This window comes from Serinus canaria, chromosome 27, assembly GCF_022539315.1.
Source record: "Serinus canaria isolate serCan28SL12 chromosome 27, serCan2020, whole genome shotgun sequence".
In the NCBI taxonomy this organism is placed as follows: Eukaryota; Metazoa; Chordata; class Aves; order Passeriformes; family Fringillidae; genus Serinus; species Serinus canaria.
The window spans coordinates 4,348,596-4,370,849 of record NC_066340.1 but is presented as its reverse complement, the minus strand read 5'-3'; the positions used below and the strand labels follow the sequence as shown (position 1 = coordinate 4,370,849).

Genomic DNA, 22,254 nt, shown 5'->3' with positions numbered 1-22,254 from the left:
CTGGGGACTGGGACAGGAGGAATCCAGGAAGCCCCAGGTGTCCCAAGCAGTCACTGCAGCCCAGCCTCTGGAGCCACAGCCTCCTCAGAGCCATGTGACACGGTTCAGATGTGTCCAAATGTCTGTCCAGGTGTGTCCACGTCTATTTCCAGGTGTGTTAAGGTGTCCAGCTGTGTCCAGGTCTGTGTCCAGGTGTGCGTCCCAGTGTGTTCATGTTTCCAGCTGTGTGTCCTGACTTGTCCATGTGTCCAGCTGTGTGTCCAGCTGCGTGTCCCGGTGTGTCCATGTGTCCAGCTGTGCCCAACTGTGTGTCCAGCCGTGTCCGGGTTCCCGGGCGCGGCTCGCGCGGTGCTTGCGGGGCGTGGTCTGGCACTACAGGTTCCGCCCTCCATGTGATGATGTCATTATGGGCGGGGCGTGCGCGTTCCCGGCACTTCCGTGTTTCCCGGCCGGAGCCGCGGAGCCGGTGAGCGGGGTGGGGGGGTCGGGAGTACCGGGGCCGGTGGGGCCTGAGGGGCCTGAAAGGAGGTGCGGGGTGAGCGCGGCCCGTGGGCTGCGGGATTGCCAGGGGGTGCGGTGGATGAGCGCCGTGCGCGGCGGGGCGCTGGGGGTGCAGAGTGGCGGGGTTTATGGAGGGGTACGGGGTGCTGGGGTCAGCCGCGGTGCGGGCCTCGGGCTCTGGCAGGGAGTGCAGGGCTGCAGGCGAGCGCTGCTCCCCCAGCTCCGCACGCCGGGTCAGGCCCTGATCCCTCCCCGGCCGCCCGGATGCCCCCACGGCCGCCCCCGGCCCGCGCGTGGCAGGCCCCGCACGCCTGGGCTGCGCTGCCCAGCCAGCAGCCTCGGCCTCTCATTCCTCTTCTCCGTGTCCCCCATGGGGGCACAGCGGGTCAGATGTGCCTTTCCAAGGGGCCCCACTGGGGGTTGGTGTTTGGTCCTCAGTTCACCCCCAGGAGTGCTGACACCCCAGATCTCTCGGCCTGTTCCTCCCACCAGCCAGAGATCCCAGCACCTGTGGGATCCTTTCAGCTTTCCCTGATTTATCAGGTGTTATATTCTCAGTAAATCACATTTTCTCGCATCAAATGAGCAGTTGCAAACAAGGTCTTTCTTGTGTAAAACACAGAGATTAAAAAGCCCTTTCCTCCCTGCCTTCCTCACAGCCACTGTCATCCCCTGCCAAGGGATGCGAGCTGCCCACCCAGCTGGATGACACCAGGAACATCCACGGGAAACTCCAGTGCTGGCAACCCAAAGCAACACAAAAACTGGGAATAGAAACCTGGGAACATCTTGCCTCAACACGCTGGGGCTTTCACAATCTGTTTGGCCCATGCACGGTGGCTCCAGTGCTGTGGAAAACCAACCCCAGCTCTCCCTGCGGCTCCAGCAAATTGTAGCCTGGTGCAGGAGCAGGTATTAGGCTGAAGGAAATTCCCAGTTTGGAGTGTTTGGGAAGCACAGTGTCACCGCCCAGCCTGGGAGCTCAGTGGCTGCTCTTCCTCCCCCAGTGCTCCTGGGATCTGCAGGGCAGAAGCTAGACAGGTGCATCGGAGGTGACACTTCTCCAGCCACCACCAGGTTTGTCAGCTGTGCCAGTAGGGATGAGGGTGGTGTGATGGCCCCGTTACTCACTCCATGCCTGTATTCCTGCCATGGGAATCACAGCACTGCTACATCAGGCTGGGCACAGGGAAGGAGCCAAAGTCGGACTATGATGGTCCTGCTGGGGCTCTGTCCTGTCCTAACCCTTGCTGAGCTGTTCCCAGGGGTTTTGTCCTCCAACCAGCCAGTCCCCATGCCATGCCACTGGCTTTCCTGCTCCTGAGTTTGTCTGAGCCCAGCTTGCACTCAGCTCTGGGTGGAAAGCAGGAGTTGTGTCAGAGGAGAGGGCTGATCCCACAGCAGCCCTTGGACCCACTGTGCCATCAGAGCCCCCATGTCCCCAGGGCAGAGGGTGACTGGCACAGCACTCGTGCTTGGAAAATGACTGGCTCTGTGTTCAGGCCTTGAGTCACCCTCACGCTGCCATCGTGGGCTGTTGTTTTCCATCCCAGAGCACAGGCAGTGACCTGCTGTTTATTTATATCTCACAGAGCGTCGCTTCTTGGGAGACTGAGGAGCCAAGCTCTGGGACAGAGGCTCAGCTCTGCTGGTATGAACCTTGATTCCAGCTGTTCCCAAAGAATCTGGCTGGTTTGCAGCAGTTTGGGAAATCAGCAGCTCTGGCCTTGCACTGTGACTCTTCTCCTGGGTAGGTCAGACTCTGTGCCTGCGGTTGTTCCTCACCTGTTTGCCTTTCCCTGTTTCACCCCGGGGTGGTAACTGCTGGGAAACCTGGTGGGCTTTCTCTGCTGTAGCTCTGCTTGTCTCTGTGTTTGCACATCCATCCCTTCTCTTATCTTCCAAGATCACAAGGAACAACCATGGCTTTCCAGGATCTGCCTGGAAGTGCTCCAGAGCCCTCTAGGTCTTTCTAGACCCAGTGCCCTGTTCCAATTCCCTTGTGTTTCACCTAAGAAACAAAATTGTTTGGTGAAATTCTCCTCAGAGATGCATCCTTGCACTCGTTATTCAGGAAAATGCTGTCCCACAAAAGTGGTGTCGTGTGCATTTGTGGCACTGGAATAAACTGGTTGGACTGGTCACAGTGGGAGTGGAGAGTCCCATGGTGAAGATGGTGGGTTGTCCTCCTCAGCTCTCTCCTCCTGCAGGCTCTCATCTCCTTCTGGGAGAAGTGATGCTGGCAAAGGAGAGTGTTTTGGGGGAATAACTCTCACTTTGTAAAACTTAAGTCTTTGAAAAACCTGTGCTGTCACCTCTTTCCCTGTGACCAGCCAAGGACTCCAGGGTGGTCCTGGAGCTGGAACACCTTTGCTGTCTCCCTGGGCATGAGAAATGCCACCCTGTGCCCCTCCTCAAGTCTCCCACCCTCAGGTCTCATCCTCAGGTCTCTCAGCCTTGAGTCTTCTTCCACACCTGGATCTCCTCTCACCTTGGATTTCCCATCCTTGGATTTCCCATCCTTGTGTCTCCCACCTTCATTGTCCCAGGGGGATGTACCTCTTGTCCTCAGGGTGGTGAGGACAAGAGGCACATCCCCCACCTCTTGTAGCAGGAGGTGGTGGGGAAAGGGGCAGAGGCTGCCCAGCCCTGAGGAGCTGGAGCCTCCCAGGATGGAGGCAGAGATGGGAGTGGCTCCCTGCATTCCTTGGAGCCCCTCACTTCCCCAATCCCCCAGAAGCCCCTGAGCCAGGGTTAACTTTCCTGTGCTCCCCCATTTCTGTGTTGCAACACAAGGAGAGGAAATCTCATGACAAGCCACAGCAAAAACAGTTTCATTTTCTCTGAAATCATCTGTGAACCCTGGAAACATTGAGGATCTGTCTGGGTTTGGCCCCAAGGAGTTCTTGTCCTACTGCTCGCAGCAGGGCCAGCCGCTGTGGTACCTGCACAGGATGCTTTGGGTCTGGGATGTGCCAGGTCTGGGATGTTTGGATTTGGGCTGCTCCAGACTTTGAGCTACTCTGGGTTTGGGCCACTGCAGATTTGGGCCACTCTGGATTTAAAAACTGCTCCTGATGTGGACAGTGCTGCCTTCAGGACTGGCTGTGGTCATGGAGGAGCTGCTCAGCAAACCATGGTTCTGCCCAGGCCTGGCAGGAGAGGGGCAGGTTGATGCTGACAGCTCTGCTCAGAGAAAGCTCTGGGGATTTTGTGTTGGCTTGGAAATAAAATCTGACACATCAGTGCCACATCAGGGCAGATCCAGCCCTGTGGCCAACAGCTGGGCTCTCCTTCTCCATTTGGATGGCAAGTGATTCCACCTTAAGGGAATAGTTTGATAGGACAAGGTGGAATGGTTTCACACTGACAGAGGAGAAGATTGGATGGGATATTAGGAAGAAATTCCTCCTGTGAGGCTGGTGAGTCCATGGCACAGGGTGCCAGAGCAGCTGTGGCTGCCTCTGGATCCCTGGAAGTGTCCAAGGCCAGGTTGGACAGGGCTTGGAGCAGCCTGGGATAGTGGAAGGTGTCCCTGCCCATGGCAGGGGGTGAGACTGGATGGTCCTTAAGGTCCCTTCAGCCCAAACCATTTTGGGGTTCTATAAATAAATTCCTTCTCCAGCCCCTCATATCCTTATGAAGCTGTGAACAGTCATAGGGGCTGGAGCAGTCCTCAGACCCCTCTTTGTGCCAGGCCCTGCTGTGCCTGGTGAGGGATCCAGCTGTGTTTGCAGTGGGATCCAGCTTTTTTTTGCAGAGGGATCCAGCTGTGCCATGGGTGTCCTTCTGACACCACATGTTCTGCTCAGAGGCTTCAGGCACAGCTGGGTTTCACAGACGGCCCTGAGGGAGGAGCAGGGCAGGAAGCCAAGGGTCAGAAGTCAAAGGTCCCTTGTTGTCCCTGCAGTGGCAGCTGACCTGGCCAGGCTGCCCAGACTGTTCAGATCAGGTCTTGGCAGGGTTTTCCATATCAGAGGATGCTGTTTTTTCTCTGTCTCCCCGCAAAGCAGCAGAGCAGCCCTGGCACCTCCCAGCATGGGGAGATGCTGAGGTTCATCTGCCTTATGGAGAGCCCAAAGCCTTCCAGTACTTAGAGGGGCTTTTAAAAAGTCTGGAGAGGGACTTTACATGGGCAGACAGTGACAGGACAAGGGAGAATGGGTTTAAACTAGAAATGGAGATTCAGACTGGATATTGGCAATAAATTCCTCCTGGGAGGGTGGGCAGGCCCTGGCACAGGGTGCCCAGAGCAGCTGGGGCTGCCCCTGGATCCCTGGCAATGTCCAAGGCCAGGTTGGATGAGGCTTGGAGCAGCCTGGGATAGTGGAGGGTGTCCCTGCCATGGTAGAGGTGGCAGTGGATGGGCTTTAAGGTCCCTTCCCAACCCAACCCAAACCATCCTGGCATTCTATGATTCTTTCCCATCTCCCCAGACAGCTCTGTGCTGATAGGGTTTGGAGCAGCATCACTCCTCTGGCATGTGACAGAGAGCTGAACTGCTGTCACCTCTCCCCAGGCTCTGCTGGAGGGTGACACCTGTTGTCCAGACCACCTAATGCCACTCCCACTTGGATTTTGGGTGCCTTTTCCAGGCTTAGGCATCCCAGGTGACACAGGGACAAGGGGAGCAGTCCCTGGCCATGCCTGTGGCACTGCTGGCCAGACCTGCCTGGGGGTTGCCTGAGGGCCCTCACTGGGGTTCATTACTCCCTCCTGGTCTCTTGGCCATGCTCTATTTTGCCTGAAACTCTCCTGGTCCCTGGGAAGTGTCCCCAGGCATTGTCCCTGTAATCACATTACCTTTCCATGTCAGTCACTCCCAGCTCAGATCCCACAGTGTCCTGGCCATGAGCACCTGCAGCATGCCTCAGGCTAGGATCCATCTCTTGTGGGTGGCACCAGGAGCCCTTCCCCTGGCAGGTGAGTGGGGTGGAACCCCTGGGTCCTCAGCCATGCCCTCCTTGTCCCACAGGTGACATGTGAAGGCAGCGTGGGGAGCAGCAGCAGCAGAAATGCATTCCAGCCACCCCGAGGACCCCAAGGAAGCCATCCAGGTGAGCCAGAGCCCTCAGTGCTCCCCAGACAGCTCCCAGTGCAGCTCCAGGTACTGCTGGGGACAGGTAGGACTTGTGGGTGCTGCCAGCTGGGATTAGGATGGTTTATACTGGGATTGGAAAGGGATCCTTGATGGTTTGTCTCGGTTAGGGGATTAAAGGAAATAAGGGCTTAATTCACACCTTGGCCTTTGCAAGACCTGATGTGGGGCAGGGAAGGTGCTCAGCTCTGATACCTGGATGAAGAAATGTTGTGTCCCCCCCAGTCTGGGGTCTCTTTACCCAACTTTGGGAGTCTAAACACATTCAACAAGCAAAATCCAACATCAACAGTTAAACCAAGTGTTTTGTTCCTCCCGTGGATGAATCCATGCGTGACTGATAAAAGCATCTGCGCTCTTTATTCTTCTCAGCCCTCAGTGCTCTTTCCATGGAGCAACAGACCTGGGGCACGGCTGAAAAAGCTGGAAAACAGCACCCCAAATAAGGGACACACTTCCCTGGCTGATGTCATTGAGCTACACCTGCTGGGAATCTTATTTAGATGCTGAAAAAAATATCCCAGACTGGAAATTTAATATGGGTTTGTGCAAGCCAACCCAGGCTGGAGTTAAAATGTGCAGAGCCCTGCTCAGGGAATATTCAGCATTTGCTGGAAATGCTGTGTGGTGCTGAAGCATGGATAGTTTGGTTGGAATTTGAGGAGGAATTTGTGGTGTTTTCCAAGTGCCTGCTGGGAAACACAACCTTGATTTAAAATAAAGATAAAATAATGATCAGTTGAGATATCCAGGCTCAGCTGCTTTAGGAAAAATCTTTTCCCTGGTGTGAAATTGCTAAATTCATCCAACTTGCTGCTTTTGACTGGTGGAAGAGGAAGTAAAGCTGCTGGAAAGCAAAATTCCCACATCCCAGAACCCACTGAGTCTCTCTGAGGGCAGCAGCTGAACCCCGATGTCCTTCCAAACCCCGCTGTTTTGGGGCCCGTCCCCTGACTGTTTACCCAGCACAGCCAGTGAGGTCGATGGCTTTGATTTCTGCTGGCAGTCCTGTGTCACATGTCACATGCTGCTTGGGCTGACCTGCACGAGCTCAGGGGATCCATTCCCTCCTCTGAGTTTCTCCTTTCTCACCCATACTTAATCCTCATGTTTTCCCCAAGAGAGCTTCTGGAAAGAACCGATTTCTTTTTCCCCATCCCCTTAAGCCAGTTTCTGTCTGCAGAGGAAGCACCACACACTCTAAAGGCAACTCCAGTTCTGAAACACCAGACAAAATTGCATAAATTATTATTTTTATGACAAAATAAGCCAGATGACAGGAGTGTGAGTCCCCAGCTGGACCGGTTCAGCCACTCCAAAGAGTGAGGATGAGGAAGGAGTCCTGTGGTGCTTCACTGTGGATAAGCCTTATTTCTTTTTGAGCTCTTATACATTAAATCCTTCCTAATAATTTCACTTTTATAATCCAAACCTGCACCTCCTGTCTTGCAGCTGATCAAGAAGCAACTGGTGAATGCCATCAAGGCTCTGCAGAAGCAGTACGTGAGCTCAGACGCTGTGGTCACCAGCGATGACAGCAACGCCAACACGCTCTGCAGTGCCCTGGAAGCTGTGTTTGTGCACGGCCTGAAGGCAAAGCACATCAAGGCAGAGAGTGGGGGGAAAGGGAAGAAATCAGGGGGTCGGGGCCCCCTTCCCCAGCCAGTCTTTTGGGGCCTGCTGAAGAGCATCACGCATCGGTGAGCGGTTCTTGCTGCTGGCAGGGATTCACGGGCTCAGGTTTATTCCTTCTTTTGGTGCTGTCAGATTCAGGGAATGAGGAGGATGGATCGATGGACAGATATGTTTCTCCCCATCTGTATGCTCAGTCCCCTCAGCTGCAGGGAAGCATGCTTACATGGGGCTTTGGGGTCCCTGCCCAGGACCCTGGGAGATGGAAATAGCAATGAAGCCCCTGCACTGCCAAGAGGGGCTGAGCCCCCACATCCCTGCTCAGCGTGTGCTGGGGGTGAGCTAATGTCCCCAAAAAGTTGAGGATTGAAACTGAAGACACACCCCTTTCTTATTTATTCCTGGGTGCCATGCTGGATTTTTGGGCCCAGTGGAGCCCCAGTGACCACACTGGTCTCCAGCAGTGGCTGCTTATGCACAACACAGGATCTGAGCTCTCTCCTGGCCTGGATCTGCTGGGACTGGTTGGCCCCGTTTCCCCATGTCCCAACCAGCCTTTAAGGAGGTCTCTCCTGAGTGATCACTGTTTACTGGATTTTTCTAGCCACTCCCAAAGTCAAGTTCACACATAGTAAATAACAGCCCACACACAAATCGTTCTGAAAGCCTCATCCAGCTCCATCACCAACTCCTCAATTATGAAAGAGCAGATGAAAATAACTCTTTCACATGCTAGGGGGGATATTTTTGTACCCTTTGAAGGTTTTTTCTTCTGTCTTGAGAAACAGATTAGGAAAGAAGTCTTACAAAACCTTTGCTCTGATTTTTGAGGTGTGTGAGTGAGCTGGGAGCAGGGAGGATCAGGGAGCATGGTGTCGCTGTTGGATTTTAGGGAAGAGGAGCTGAATTCAGGAGTTTGGGATTACTTGAGCTCAGCCCCAGTCAGGTTGGTTTTTTGGGGCTGCCACAACACTTTTCAGTGTGTTTTGACTGCTTTTAAATTTGAAGTGAGAATTTAGACACATGGTTGTCACCAAGGAGGATTCAGCCAGCACAAACCCCACAAACAGACAAGGGCAGCAGGAATTCCCTGCATCATTCAGTGCAAGCAATGGGTGGGAGATGCCTCCAGTCAGAGAGGATGGTCAGCCAAAGGCACTGCAGGGCTATCCGGGATCCTTACCAACATATTTAGTTTGGGTCATTCAGGAGCCATTTGCCTCCATGGAAAACCACACTTTCCATGAAGGAGAGAGATTTCCCACAGCTTGTTTTATCCCAACTCCTAAACTCCCTGTAGCAGAGCAGGTTGGACAGTGTCTGATGAAGGTTCTGGCCCTCCTGCATCCCACAATGGACCAAAACAGAACCACTCATTCCTGTTCTGTTCTTTTTCCTCTTTTCCCAGGAATATTGTCTCGGAGCTGGAGCAGCTGATGTTTATCAACACGGACGTGGGGCGCTGCCGGGCCTGGCTGCGGCTGGCACTGAACGATGGCCTCATGGAGTGTTACCTGAAGCTGCTGCTGCAGGACCGGGCCCGCCTGCTCGAGTACTACCAAGCCCCAGCCGTGCTCCTGGACGCCGAGGAGTGCGAGTTTCTCCTCTGCTACTTGCAGGGTTTATCTTCCTTAACCTTCGAGCTCTCCTACAAGTCAGCAGTTCTGAATGAGTGGACCATCACCCCGCTGTCCCTGTCGGGTCTGTGTCCTGTATCTGAGCTGCTGGAGCCCCTCACGTCTTCTGAACCCCGCAGGAAGGCATCGCTGGGCTCCATCTCCCAGTCCTCGGGGTCCGATGAGATCGAGATCCAAGCCCCTGTCCTGCCTATCAGCAAAGCCAGCAGCAAGATCAAGCTCACATCGTCCTCGCTGAGCCTGAACACCACGAGCTCGTCCCAGCTCTCGTCCAGCCTGGGCTCCGACAGCCTCCCCCCGGCGCCGTGCGCCCGCAGCCCCGAGCACGCCGAGGAGCCGCTGTCCTGCGACTCCGACCTGGGCACAGCCACCGCCGAGGACCTGGACAGGTCCCTGCAGGAGTGAGTCTCTCCCCACATCTCTCCAAAGAGATTTTTGACCCTCTCTGGGCTCTTATTATTTTCTCTCTCTAGGCAGGAAGTCTTTCTCCCTGTTTGTCTTTGACAAGCTCTTTTTCTTTTCTGGAAGGAGTTTTTGTTCTTTGCATGAGCCGCTCAGCACGGCTTGCTGAGACCCTGCTGCCAGTGCAGATGAGCTTATAGTCACTGAAGTGTGTGTGTGTCCTCTTTACCAGGGCAGAAATGTCAGAAAAATGCTGCTCCCTGGTTTTAGGAATGTCACATCTTCCTGGAGTACACCGGGGGGATGCTCCAGGGCTTTCCACAGGGGGAAAGAAACGAGTTTGGTCACAGGGAATGGTTGTAATTTGCGGCTTCGGCAAATCATTCAGAGAGGGAGGTTGTTGGTTTGTCATCCTTGTGATTTATCCCTGCCAAGCATCAAGCACAAAGATTTCCAGGGTTATATAAGCTCTGAGTAATCAGTAAATATTTTGCCTGTCACCTTTAGAGTGTGACTCTGAGGAAGCCGAGCCTCGGGGTGATGCCTCTTCCCAATCTTCAGGAAGAGTTGGAGCTGCAGACTCTGCTTCCCCATCTATAACATCATCATTCCCTACTTCCAGGATTTTGCGTCTTCCAATGATCCTAGAAGACCCTGCCTTGATTGGATTAAACTCGTGATGGAGACGCTCCTTTGAGTTTTAATCTTGGGCTGGCAGCAGAGTGGGACCACGGGAACAGCCAATCCTCTGGCCAGGCTCCACTGTTAATTGCTCATTAATGAAAACAGTTGGAATTTGGCATATGGTCTAAGGCTGGATTCATGTCCAGGAGCTGTACATGGGGTTGGGGCTGTGGGGAGCACCCAGTGCTGTCCCTATGTCCACCAAATTAAACCCCATTCATGGATGTAATTGGAAAATGCTCCCTTCACAGGCAGAGTCCTGCTCCATGCCATAGAGCTGGCGCTGCTCTGTGGGGCACAAATCTCACATTTTTCTGTTGGCATCACTGGGATTCTCCAGCCACACCATGCTGCCATCCAACAGATGCCAGCAGTGACACTGAACCCTTTTTACACGGTTACAACTTTCAATAACGGGGCAGGGGTTCATAGGTTTTGTTATTGAGCTGCCCTCAAACCGTTCACTTTTCCATTTCAAGGGTGCTGTCTGAGTTCAGCAAGGCCAGGCCCAGCCCCGATGCCCCGGAGGGACGGTTTCTCCCCAGCGTGCTCGGCTGCTCCCCCTGGCCACCCCCAGGCCCCTCGGCACCGTCCCACGGAGCGCAGCAGGAGCCTCCCCCCAGCAGGGACACCTCTGCTGGGACAGCAGCCCCCGCGCCCCCCGGGCATAGTGACAGAGATGGCAGCAGCACCTCCAGAGCTCCGGCCCCTCGGGAGGGTCTGGGCAGAGCCAGCAGCAGTGGCAGCGAGGGGAGCCAGGCTGTGCGCACCCCCACGGCCCAGCAGCTGCTCTCTCCCCTGCCGGGGTGTCCGGTACGTGCTACAGCTCCCTCCCTTCCCATCTCCTTGGGTCTGTGTCCTGTGGGAAAGGGAAAAAAACTGGGGACAGCTCCAATAGGCACTGCTTTTCTAGGATCAGGGAATCCCAGAATGGTTTGGGTTGGAAGGGACTTAAAGTTCATCCCTGCCATGGGCGGGGACACCTTCTGCTAGACCAGGTTGCTCCAAGCCCCATCCAGCCTGGCCTTGGACACTTCCATGGATAGATTTCTCCAAACTCCCATCTTCCATGCTGCTCCCACGTGGTTATCAGTGATGATTCCCACCCGTGGACCTGTGGCCATGCAGCTGCCTCAGGAGAAACTGGATCAAAGTCTGTGTTCCCTGGTGAAAGAGGCACCAAAGCTTTTGAAGCCCTGCCTGGCCTGTCAGTCATCCCTCTCCAGGAGCAGCTGCTGCAGGAAGTTTTGGGTTTGTTAGGGATATCTGGAGAGGGATGAGCTCTTGCACAAATCTGGCTGTGGGCTGTGTGCAAGCGATAAAACAGCCCCAGAGTTGAGGTTCTCATGGGGACTTTCTTCATTTGTGGGCCACGTAAGAGGAGGGAAAAGGGTTGACTGGACAGGAAACAAACTAGTTTCCCAGTAGGAAAATCCTGCTGCAGCACATCTGTTCCCAGAGTGGGATGGCATTCCCGGGTGTTGGTCTTGAGCAGCAGCGGATTTCCCCTGCTGCCACTGGGAGCTGATCTACATCCACTGGCCTCTGCTTGTAGGAAACTCTTTGAACAGCCCTGTCCTAACTCCTTACTGACTGTTCCATCCTGGTTCCCATTGTTTCCATGCTGGTTCCCATCCTTTCCATGCTGGTGAGGGTAGGATGTCCCTCACACCCCCCCAGACCATTTCTCCTTTTGCTCTCTGCTGCTCTCGGTTCCCTCCCGCTTATCCCGTTTCCGCTGCTTCCTCGTGGCCCAGAGCCAGTTTGACCTAATCTATGTATAACATACTGTGTCAACAGGAAATTCCCCCTGCTCTCCATGACTCATGGAGCAACCTGCATTCCTGCCCCAGGAGTAATCCAGGAGCTGCCACCCTGATCCTCCCCAAAGGGTGGTGACAGCTCTTCTGCTGTCACTTTGGTTGTTATTCAAAATAAAAGGCACTTGGGAGGCTGCAGAGGGGAGTTAAAAGGACATTCCTGTTGGGATGCAGCCCAGGAAGGGTCTAGGAATGCTGCTCCCTTGTGCCAAGGCACTGAGCTGGGTTGTTTTTTCCTGGTGTTTGCTCAGGGGCCTTGTCCCAGAACCTTGCTCCTTTCAGGAGGAATTTCTTCACTGAAAGAGTGGTCAGGCATTGGAAGGGGCTGCCCAGGGAAGTGGTGGAGTCCCATCCCTGGAGGTGTCCAAGGAATGCCTGGACATGGCACCCAATGCCCTGGTCTGGCTGCCAAGGTGGGGATTGGGCACAGGTGGGACTTGAAGGGCTTTTCTCCCTTAATGATTCTGGGATTATTGTAACCAGAAAAGCTCCTGGAGAAGCTACAGCCACTTATTTTTTCAGCTCATGGATCTCATCCCCTCCTGGCACGTGCAGACAGAGGCTTCTTCTGCTTTCCCTGCCTTATTTTTCCCTTGCACAACCCAGGCCCCTGTAGCACCCTCTTGTGAGCAATAGGTCTCTATTTCACCCTGGACATCTCTGTGCCTCTCCCCATCTCTGTTCTTCCTGGTGCTGCTGCTCCAGCTTATGCCCTTCCATGGCAGGGCTGGAATTTCACCCCCATCAGTAAAACCCCATGGACCTATGGTCACTGCAGGGAATGTGCTCTCCTTCCAGAGTGGTTTTAGGGGGAGAGAACAGATGAATTTTGGACTTCATTATCCCACCAGAATACAATCCCAGTATTTTCCAGCTGTTGACACAATTCCATGGATCATTCCCTGACTGGAGGGAGCCGGGGAACTATCCACCTGGGAACGTCTAGCAGAAAATCAGACAGTCATGGAATGGTTTGGGAAGGAAGGGACCTTAAAACTCATCTCATTCCCAACCTCCTGCCATGAGCAGGGACACCTTCCATTAAATCCACACATCAGTGCCTGGGATTTGGGCTGTGCAGGAGCAGCCCCTGAGGAGGGGTTGCTGAGGATGTGTGTGTTAGAGGGGCACAGGGTGTTGGATGAGCTTAATAATTCATAATATTTCCTTTTTTAACAGAAGAGCTGGATCTCAGAAGATGATTTCTACAGACCTTCCCTGGGAGAGAGCAGCAGGAGCACGGCTGACACCAACGGCTTCGGGCCAGAGGGGGACAGCGAGGGGCCAGCCCCAGGGCTCATCAGTGCTCTGGACTTGGAGAGGCTCTCAGTGCCATCCTCAGACACTGGGAAGCCCAAAATGTCCCCAGAGCGGGAGCAGAAGGGCTTCAGCGTGGTGCACCGCAGGCAGATGGGTATGAGCCACCTCCTGCTGCCCTCGGGGGTTGCTTTGGGTGGGGATGGGCTGGCTGGGGAGCGCTGTTGGCTGGTGGGAGCTGATGGCAGCACTGGGAGCTACTGAAGGCAGTGGAGCAGCTTCCCAAGGCATTGCTGAGCCCAGGGAAGCTCTGATGGAAAGCATTTTAGTGGGAGAGTGTTTGTCCACCCTGTGGGACACCTTTCCTTTATCCCACTTGTTCCCAGCCTCAAAACCCAAATTCAGGGGACAGAAACCCAAGTGCAGGTGGACAATGATGGAGACCAAGGTCCTGTCAGCTCCTGCCCCAGCCCACCATGTACCAGTGCTGGCTGTCATACCTGCCACACCTCTGGGTGCTTGCTTTGAGCCCCTCTTGGCTTTTCTCTCCCCACTAGCTTCCCCTCTCTCACTCAAACTGAGCCATCTCTTGTCCCAGGTCTCTCCAACCCTTTCCGTGGGCTGCTGAAGCTGGGCAGCCTGGAGCGGCGAGGAGCCATGGGGATTTGGAAGGAGTTTTCCTGCGAGCTATCCCCGCTGGAGCTGCGGCTCTTCCTGGACCACGAGGAGCGGGTCTGTGTGGAGACCTTCTCCCTGCTGCGCTGTGAGTCCCTGGCGCTGACCCACCCCGACGGCCGCTTCGAGCTGGTGTTCCTGGGCAAAAAGCTCTTCCTGCGAGCGCCTTCCCAGGACGAGGCCGAGGACTGGCTGGACAGGATCCGCGAGGCGCTGCGCAAGTGCCGGCCGCAGCTGGAGGAGGAGGACTGGGAGACTCTGGAGTATTCCGAGGATGGAGGCGAAGCCCAGCCCGTCCAGGGCGACTCCAGTGCTCTCCAGTACAGTGATGTGCCTGGGAACAGCTTGGACTGGAGTGCAGCTCCAGAAGCAGAGCTGGATGCCATCAAAGAGGCTGTTCTGTACATGGACGTGGACAAAACCTGGGTCCCATTTATTTTTTCCCTATCTCTAGAAACTCTGAAGTGCTTTAAAATCAGAAACAATGACAAAATTTTAAGCAACAGTTACGGCATAGAGACCATCCAGGACATCCTTCCAGACACCAGCCTGGGGGGACCCTCCTTCTTCAAGGTGATCACCTCCAAGGCTGTGCTGAAGCTGCAGGCTGAGAGCGCGGAGGAGGCGGCCTCGTGGCGGGAGCTGGTCCGAGAGGTGCTCATGTCCTACCTGGAGGGTGCTGAGGAGGCACTAACCCTGGGGGGCAGCTTGGATGGGCACTCCCAGGTGGTCCTGAAGAACATCGTGAAGGAAAATGGCTTCTTGTTGCAGTACCTGGTGGCCATCCCCATGGAGAAGGGCCTGGACTCCCAGAGCTTCATCTGTGCAGGTACAAACCATGGAATGGTTTGGGTTGGAAGGACTCTAAAGCACCCCCGAGTGCCACCCCCTGCCATGGACAGGGACCTTCCACTATTACAGGGTGCTCCAAGCTCTGTCCAAGCTGGTCTTGGGCACCCCCAGGGATGGGGCAGCTGCAGCTACTCTGTTTTCCCAGGAATCCCAGCAGTACAAGATCTCCTTGGTGGGGCTTCATGTGCCCAGTCAGGGCACCTTTGATGTCCTGTGGGCACAGGGCAAGCCCCCCCCATACTGAGCCCCCATCCCACCCCAGCCCATTCCAACTGGGACGTTACTGGGCTCCCATTTAGAGATGCTTTTTGGAACAGACAATGGGAAACTGGGTTTGAAGCCACCTTAGGTAGATCAGGAAGCTCAGGGCTCTCTTCCTGGGCATTTTGAGGCCCTAGCCTGTGGGGCAAGCACAATCTGCAGCAGTTTTTCCAGTAAGGCAGCACGGGAGCGGGGATTGCCATGGGTGTGACGGGCTGATTTTGCAAAACAATCATTTACCCTTCACCTGACGCCTCTCAGCACACAGGGAGATTCTGGTGGCACCTTCACTGACCTCCACAGAAGCTGTAATTTGCTCTTTACCTTGCTAAGTTAATTAAATTTCAAATTTCTCTCTTGCTTCAATTATATTTCTTGTACCCTCCAGCAGGTTGGGATTTTTCTTTTAAGCTCTCTCCTTTTCTTATATAATTTTTTTTCTGGTCTATTTGGTCTCTGCCTTCCCTTCCAGGCTCTGTCCTGCATCTTCCACCTCCCCACAGCTGGAATTCACAAGCCAAAAAGACAAATTCCCAGTTTTTCTGTGTAGGTTTTCTTTAGGGATCTGTCTGCCCTGCTTTCACCCCCCTCCCAGCCTGACACCCAGTGTGTTCCCTTCCATCTCAGAGTAATGAGCAATAAAGGCTGGTCTTTCTTATTAATTCAGAAAGCAACATGTGATCTCCATGAATATTTTGGGGGGATGAGCTCCAGGTATTCCAGAGTGTGATGGATGGGGATAGGGAAGCCAAGATGGGTTCCCCACTGCTATAATAAAGGTATTTGTGGGTTAATCCATCCTGATCTCATCCTTTGCAGATGTGATTTTGGTACCCTGTGACATCAGCAGAAAAAAAAAGGCTGAGTGAAGGCAAAATAGTGCAAAGCTACTGGTGGGGGTGATGGGTCAGCAAGTGGGATTTAGGTTCTTCCTTAAACCACTGGGATGTTGCCAGAATTCACTTTTCCTAAAAAAAAAAAAAAAAAAAACTAACAATCGAACCACTTGATGGATAAAAGTGTGTTCACAGATAGTTCAGCCTCCTTTTTATGTAGAAAAAGTTGAACCATCACAGGCTTAAATTCATGAGGAAGGGGCTGGAGGCCTCGCACTGAGCATCCTACAGGTGCTTTAGTTGGTCTCTACCCTTTCCCAAAACTTCATTGCTCAATTCCATGCTGCCAGAAGTTCCTCCCCCATCCAGCAGTGGTGGCAGAGGCTGTGGGCAGCAGTCCCCTGTCACCCCCTGCTCCCGCAGGCTGCTCCAGGCAGATCGGCTTCTCCTTCGCCAGGCCCAAGCTCTGCGCCTTCTCGGGGCTCTACTACTGCGACAGCTGCCACCAGGACGAGGAGAGCGTGATCCCCTCCCGCCTCATCCACAACTGGGACCTGACCAAACGGGGGGTGAGTCCAGCATCTGCTTCCTCAGGGTCTATCTGGGCATTCCCTGGGCTGGCAATGCCCAATCCGGGCTCTGGGGCTGCTCCATGCTCGGTGTCCAGCTGTGCCCTCTCTCTGTGCCCCAGGTGTGCAAGCAGGCCCTGAAGTTCCTGACACAGATCCGAAACCAGCCTCTGATTGACCTGAGGCTGGTCAACGAGAGCCTCTATGAGCACGTGGAGAGGATGGGGCGGATCCTGCGCAGCCGGGAGCAGCTGAAGCTCCTGGGGGATTATCTCATCATGTGCCGCAGCGGCGCCCTGAAGGAGCTCAGCAAGCGGTGAGCTCCCCCCCGGGGGGACATTCCCCTCTCTTGGCACCCCAGTGGTCTCCTGGTCCCCCTCTCATTCAGCGTGGGAGCAGGGAGTGGTGCTGCCAAGGCTCAGGCTGGTTTTTCCCTCCATATCATCTGCTCTAAGGAGTTATCCATCTGTTGGCTGGGTCAGCACAATGAGCTGTGACTCAGGAAACACCTTCCTGGCCGAGGAGTTTCTGGCTGGACAGGAAACACCTGGCAAAATAGATGAGATATTTATTTTCTTTTTTCCCCCCCTTTGAAATGCTCTCACATGATTTCCAGTGTGGCAGGATTTGGGATGTGAAAATGGGTTCTGCAGTGATTCACTTTAAAAGGCTGCTTCATCGAGGTTGCTCCTTGCTCCAAAGCTCTGGGAAGTGTGGTGGAGACCGTCTACCCCCTTCCTCTCTGTGCTTCTTTGCAGGCTTGATCACAGGCATTACCTCCTGGAGTGTCCCCACAAATACAGCGTGGCTGATCTGAGGCAGGTGAGAGCTGTGTATAGTCATAGAATCACAGAATGGTTTGGGTTGGAAGGGACCTTAAAGACCACCCAGACCTACCCCTTGCCATCCAGTTCCACCTCCCACTAGACCAGACTGCTCCTAGCCCCCTGGCCCAGTTGTTGGGATTTTCCAGGTGAAAATCAGGGTCTGTAGGCATGCCATGTGCTGCTCCTCCAGCAGGAGGTTCCCAGCAGTTGGGTTTTTCAGTGATCCCCAAGCCAGGAGCCCCATCCTGGCAGGCTGTGGGTGCTGCTCTCAGCAGTCCAGGGTCCCACTGCATCCCAGGCTTGCGGGCTGGGGGTTGTTTTGGAGGACAGCCCTGCCTTCAGGTGGAGCCCAAAGGGTGGGTGTGCCACAGCAGACGCTGACCCCTGTGTCCCCCAGATTGCTGAGGGCACCTTCGAGACCTTCCTGCAGTCGCTGCTGCAGTTTGCGTCCCACCACGTGTACAGCTGTGACCTGTGCACCCAGCGCGGCTTCATCTGCCAGATCTGCAACAGCAGCGACATCATCTTCCCCTTCGAGTTCGACACTACCACCAGGTGAGTGAGGTTCTCACCACCTCTGCCTGTCCTGCTGCAGCCAGGGGCACAGCCTGCCTGAGGCCAGGAGTCCCAGCCGGCCCCTGAGTTCTGGTCACAGACCCCACTTGCAAGGCACAGGGGGAACTAGAAATGGCTCTGAGGTGGTTCTGCATCCTCGAGATGCCTGAAACCTTCTGGTTGCCATGTGCTCAACCATGGGAACCATACTGTGGTGCCCATGTCCTCGTGGCAGCCTCACGTGCCCATGTCCTTGTGGGAGCCACATCTCCATGGTGCCCATATCCTCATGGGTGCCCTGTCTGTCTTCATCTCCTACATTCTTGTGGGAGCCACCTCCTCATTGTGCCCATGTACTCATGGGAGCCCTGTCTTCATGTCCCACATTCTTGTGGGAGCCATGTCCTCGTGGTGCCCACATCCTCATGGTGCCTGTGTCCTCATGGTGCCCATGTCCTTGTGGTTTCCCCATCCTTGTGGGACTCATCCTCACATGCCCACATCTTCATGCCCGTGTCCTCATGGAACCCATTAGCTCCAGGGCACTCCAAACCAAATCCAGGCTGTTTGGGGCAGGAGCAGACTGTCCTCGCAGACAGGACAGCCAAGATGTCACCAAGAGAGGTGGCTTTGCACACTGAAGATGCTGCCAGCCTGCAAAGGCCTTGCTGGCTGCTAGGGCAGCCAAGGGGCTGGAGGGAGGAGGAGGAGGAAGGTTCTGCATGTCCCTGTCTTGCTCATCTGGCCACTGCCTCTTGCACTCAGAGTCGGGCTGACCCCTTGCAGGGGCTGCAGAAGGGGAGGGGAAACAGCAGTGGAATTCTCCTACATCCCTCCACAGCCATGGAAGGAAGGATGGACACGTGGGCACAGATTTCATAGAATACTGAAATGGTTTGGGTTGGAGGGAACTTAAAGCCATCCAGTGCCACCCCCTGCCATGGACAGAGACACCTTCCAAGTCCTGTCCAAGCTGCCTTGGACACTTCCAGGGATGGGGCAGCCACAGCTGCTCTGGGAGCAGAGGATGGGGGCAGCACTGTGGGATGTGCTGGGAGAGGCTGAGGGTGTTCCCAGCAGGAGAGGGGTGATACTGACTCTCACTTCCCCTGCCCACAGAGCTTCCATTCCTCACAGGCAGAGGGATCTGTCCTGCAGTGGGATCACCTGTGGGTCAGGGTGCAGCAGCTGGATAGAAATTGGAATCAGGATGGGGATGGTGCTAGAAGGGAATTCTTATCCCCTCTACCCATCAGGGTTTGCTGAAGAAGTCAAACCCTTCCAGCCCAGTGGAGCCTGCTCCACTGTAGCTAGAGAGATCCACATCTCCATGGTTATGCCATAGAATTGTGGAATCATTCAGGCTGGAAAAGCTCTGTAAGATCATCGAGTACAGTTCCCCCAGTGCTGCCAAGGCCACCACTGACCCATGTCCTCAGGTGTCACATCCACAGGGCTTTTAAATCCCTGCAGGGATAGTGACTCCTATTTGCCTGGGCAGCCTGTGCCAGAGTTGGACAACTATTTCAGTGAAGAAATTTTCCATAATATCCAACCTAAACCTCCCCTGAGGCAACTTGAGGCCATTTCCTCTTGTGCTGTCTTGGCCTATTTGGCATTGAGCACAATTCTGGCAGAGAGATTTCACAGGCTCATGGGCTTCGTGGTCTCACTTTGCCTGGCTATCCCTAAAAGTGAGCAGCAACACCCAGAACCTGCAGAAAACACCACAGATACCAGGATCCGTGGGTGCTCCGTGTGTTCAGGGCTGCGAGTATTTCCATGGAGGAGGAGCAGTGCTGCTCACTCCCCTCCCTGCCACAGGGACAGCACTGAGCTCATTATTGAGGACAACAACATCCCCAGGGGACCGATTTTCTCTGGAAAAAGAGCAGCCAGGCTCTGGAAAGCGCTGGCACGCAGGGCTGAGCTGGCTGGCGGCTGGCCGGAGGTCTCGTGTCCCATGGAGCCGAGCTCTGAAGTTTGTTGACGTCTTTCTTTCTCACCCTGCCGGAGGAGGTTGTGCAGCAGGAAAGCAGCTCAGCCGACATCCTCGCGGAGCTAACGCGGCTTCCTGCCCCTCTGCCCGCCCCGGGCCGCCGGGTCACAGCGGCACTTGCTGCAGGATGTGCCTGCAATGCCTCAAACAATGATCCTGCCAGCTCAGGACCCTCTCCTGCTCTGGCAGCTCAGGGGGAGCTGGAGGCAGGAGATGCTGATTCTAGCTTTACCACACCGGGTAAAACCCAGGTTCCCAAATCCCCCCATGCCTGGGGAGCAGCTGCCACCGCTGCTGATCTGGAGAGGCCACATGGAAGTGTGTTCCACTGGGGGAATGGGTATTTTCCATCCCAATCCTGCCTGTCCATGCACGAGCCTTTCCCTGTCCCAAGTCACTCAGGGTTTGCAGCTCCTCTCCAGAGCAGGATTTCACCCCAGCTGAGATGCTGTGGTCCCTTTCCTGGCACTTCTGGGTGTTTCTCTGCCTCTGTACCATGCATCTTTTGGGGAATTAAGATGTTTCATGCTGTTCACACATGGATTGTACACCAGGTATTTGCACAGTGAAGGTAAATCTGGCTGCCCTGCTGGCATGTGGCTGAGCCACATTTTACTGCCACTGAGAAGCTGGGGATCACAACCCAAAAACTGACCTCAGCTCTCATAGCAGGGACATTTCTGCTCATGATTGAGCAGTGAAACCCCTGCCTGAGCTGGGGTCCTTCACAGGGTGTCACATTCCTGCTGCTGCTGAGCCAGATCAGGGAGCTCTGACACCTCCATGGAGCCACCTGCTCAAGGGCAGCTTCCTCCTGGCTGGCTGTCCCTTCCCTGCAGCTCTGCTGTCCCCACATGCAGGTCCTGCTGGCAGGGTGGGCCCTCCCACCCCAGCCATGGCAAGCAGAGGGTCCCCAACAGCAATACTGTCACAGGGTTGGTGATGAGGGATCAGTGTCAGGGCTTGGTGTCACGAGATTGGTGTCAAGGGATCAGTGAAACAAGGGTGGATATCCAGGGTTTGGTGTCACGGGGTTTGTTGTGCAGTGGGTGTTGTCACACCCTCGAGCTGCACTTGGTGCTGGTAGAGCAGGGCACAAACCTCAGCTCAAGCCTCACTCCCCTCTCTCTCACACATTGGCAGCACCCACTACGCTCCTTCCGGCCCCGCTCGCAGCTGCTGGGGTGGATGGGGAACTGCTGGGGTCGATGAGAAGCTGCTGGGGTCGATGAGGAGCTGCTGGGGTGGATGTTCTACTCAAGCAGCTGCTGCTCCTGCACTCGAGGCTCCTCCTGAGCCGTGGCTGGGGCTCTGCTCAGCAAGTGCTCAAAACACACCAGGATGGGGAAGTGTAACCTGGCTCAGTGGGGGAAGTTTGGTCTTTGTTCTCACGTTCCCAACACAGTGGGTTTCGTTTTTTCCTTCTTTTCCCAGGTGCAGTAAATGCAAAACCGTCTTCCACCGGGACTGCCACGCCCGGGCCCCGGCGTGCCCACGCTGCGAGCGGCGGCAGCGCTACCAGCGGCAGCTGGAGGCCAGCACAGAGCCCAGCCTGTAGCCTGACACTTACCTCGACGCTGCCCTGGGAACGGGGATGGCAGGAGGGACAGAGCAGAGCCCCCCTGCCTGTCCTGCACCTGGCCCTGCCCTGGGGACAGGGACAGTGTCGGGTGGGTGCTCCTGCCCTGCAGAGAGACCTTCTGCCCACCCAGGGCTAAAGAAAGGGGCTGGACAAATCCATCCCCCTTCACACTAACCGGGTGCTGTTCCCTGCCACCCTCCTGGTGCCAATGTCCCTTTCCAGTGGAGCCCAGCAGCTCTTCAGGGTGTCATCCCAGAATTCCAATCAAGGGTGTGGAGAACTGACATTGATCTCAAAGCTCTAGTTTTTTAGGATACTGAAAACTGGTATTTTTTTACATGGGGGTTTTGCACAACTGGGCTGCTCTGGGTGGTGGACCCACGCAGGGAGAGGACAAAGTGACACTTGTGCCTTTAGGGACCTGCATGCCCCAAGGAGACCGTGGGTGCCCCGAGCATCTCCCGCTCAGACAGCCCAGCCAGGGCTGTAGCCTCCAGGGAGAGCCAGGCTGCTCCTCCCAGCCTGCTGCTGCTCATCCTCGGGAGAAATTTTATTTTCCTTTAACCCCTCCCCTCACAAAGATAATTAAAGTCTATTTAACAACAAGTGAAACGATTTCTGAGTTTGCTTCTCTGCAGGGGGACCTCATCACAGTTTGAACCTGACATAGTGTCTGTGGGAAGAGGATTGGAATGGGAATGCTGCCTGTCCCTTGTCCTCTGTCCTCCATCCTCCCTGCCCATCCCCCATCCTTCTTGCCCATCCTCCATCCTCCAGGGTTTAGCTTGGACAAGTGGTTGGGGGTCCCTTCCCCATTTTCTCTGCCCCATTTTCCTTTCCAGCTGCTCCCCACTGGTGTCAGCTTCTCCCATTGTTGTTTTCCCCACCACTCATGTGCTTGGAGGACTTGGGCTGTGCCCACCAACACAGCAGAACTCCCGGGGGTGCAGGGAACAAAAACCAGGGCAGGGCAGCTCCCATGGGGCCCCCCTAATGGGGTCCCCATCCCACTGCCCAGGGAGGCCGTGCCAGATCCGGCAGCAGCGCAGATCCCGGCAGCAGCGGGG

General features: G+C 55.1%; 1 protein-coding gene across 3 annotated transcripts; it reads left to right on the top strand.

Moving 5' to 3' along the window:
• Positions 1-402: 402 nt before the first annotated feature.
• On the top strand, positions 403-21,793 carry PLEKHM1 (pleckstrin homology and RUN domain containing M1). 3 transcript variants are annotated; one of them, XM_050985554.1, is made up of 15 exons: positions 403-466; positions 1,161-1,413; positions 1,509-1,578; positions 2,094-2,251; positions 5,477-5,558; positions 7,052-7,299; positions 8,640-9,269; positions 10,434-10,767; positions 12,954-13,188; positions 13,630-14,535; positions 16,079-16,224; positions 16,347-16,540; positions 16,983-17,046; positions 17,449-17,606; positions 21,040-21,793. In XM_050985554.1, the coding sequence occupies exons 5-15, from the start codon at positions 5,517-5,519 to the stop codon at positions 21,161-21,163; spliced, it is 3,081 nt and encodes a 1,026-aa protein (XP_050841511.1). In that variant the 5' UTR covers positions 403-466; positions 1,161-1,413; positions 1,509-1,578; positions 2,094-2,251; positions 5,477-5,516; the 3' UTR covers positions 21,164-21,793. The 3 variants fall into 3 exon arrangements, with proteins under 3 accessions (XP_050841511.1, XP_050841512.1, XP_050841509.1); XM_050985555.1 differs by having other exon boundaries at positions 1,161-1,578; positions 12,957-13,188; XM_050985552.1 differs by having other exon boundaries at positions 1,161-1,578.
• The last annotated feature ends 461 nt before the right edge of the window (positions 21,794-22,254 follow it).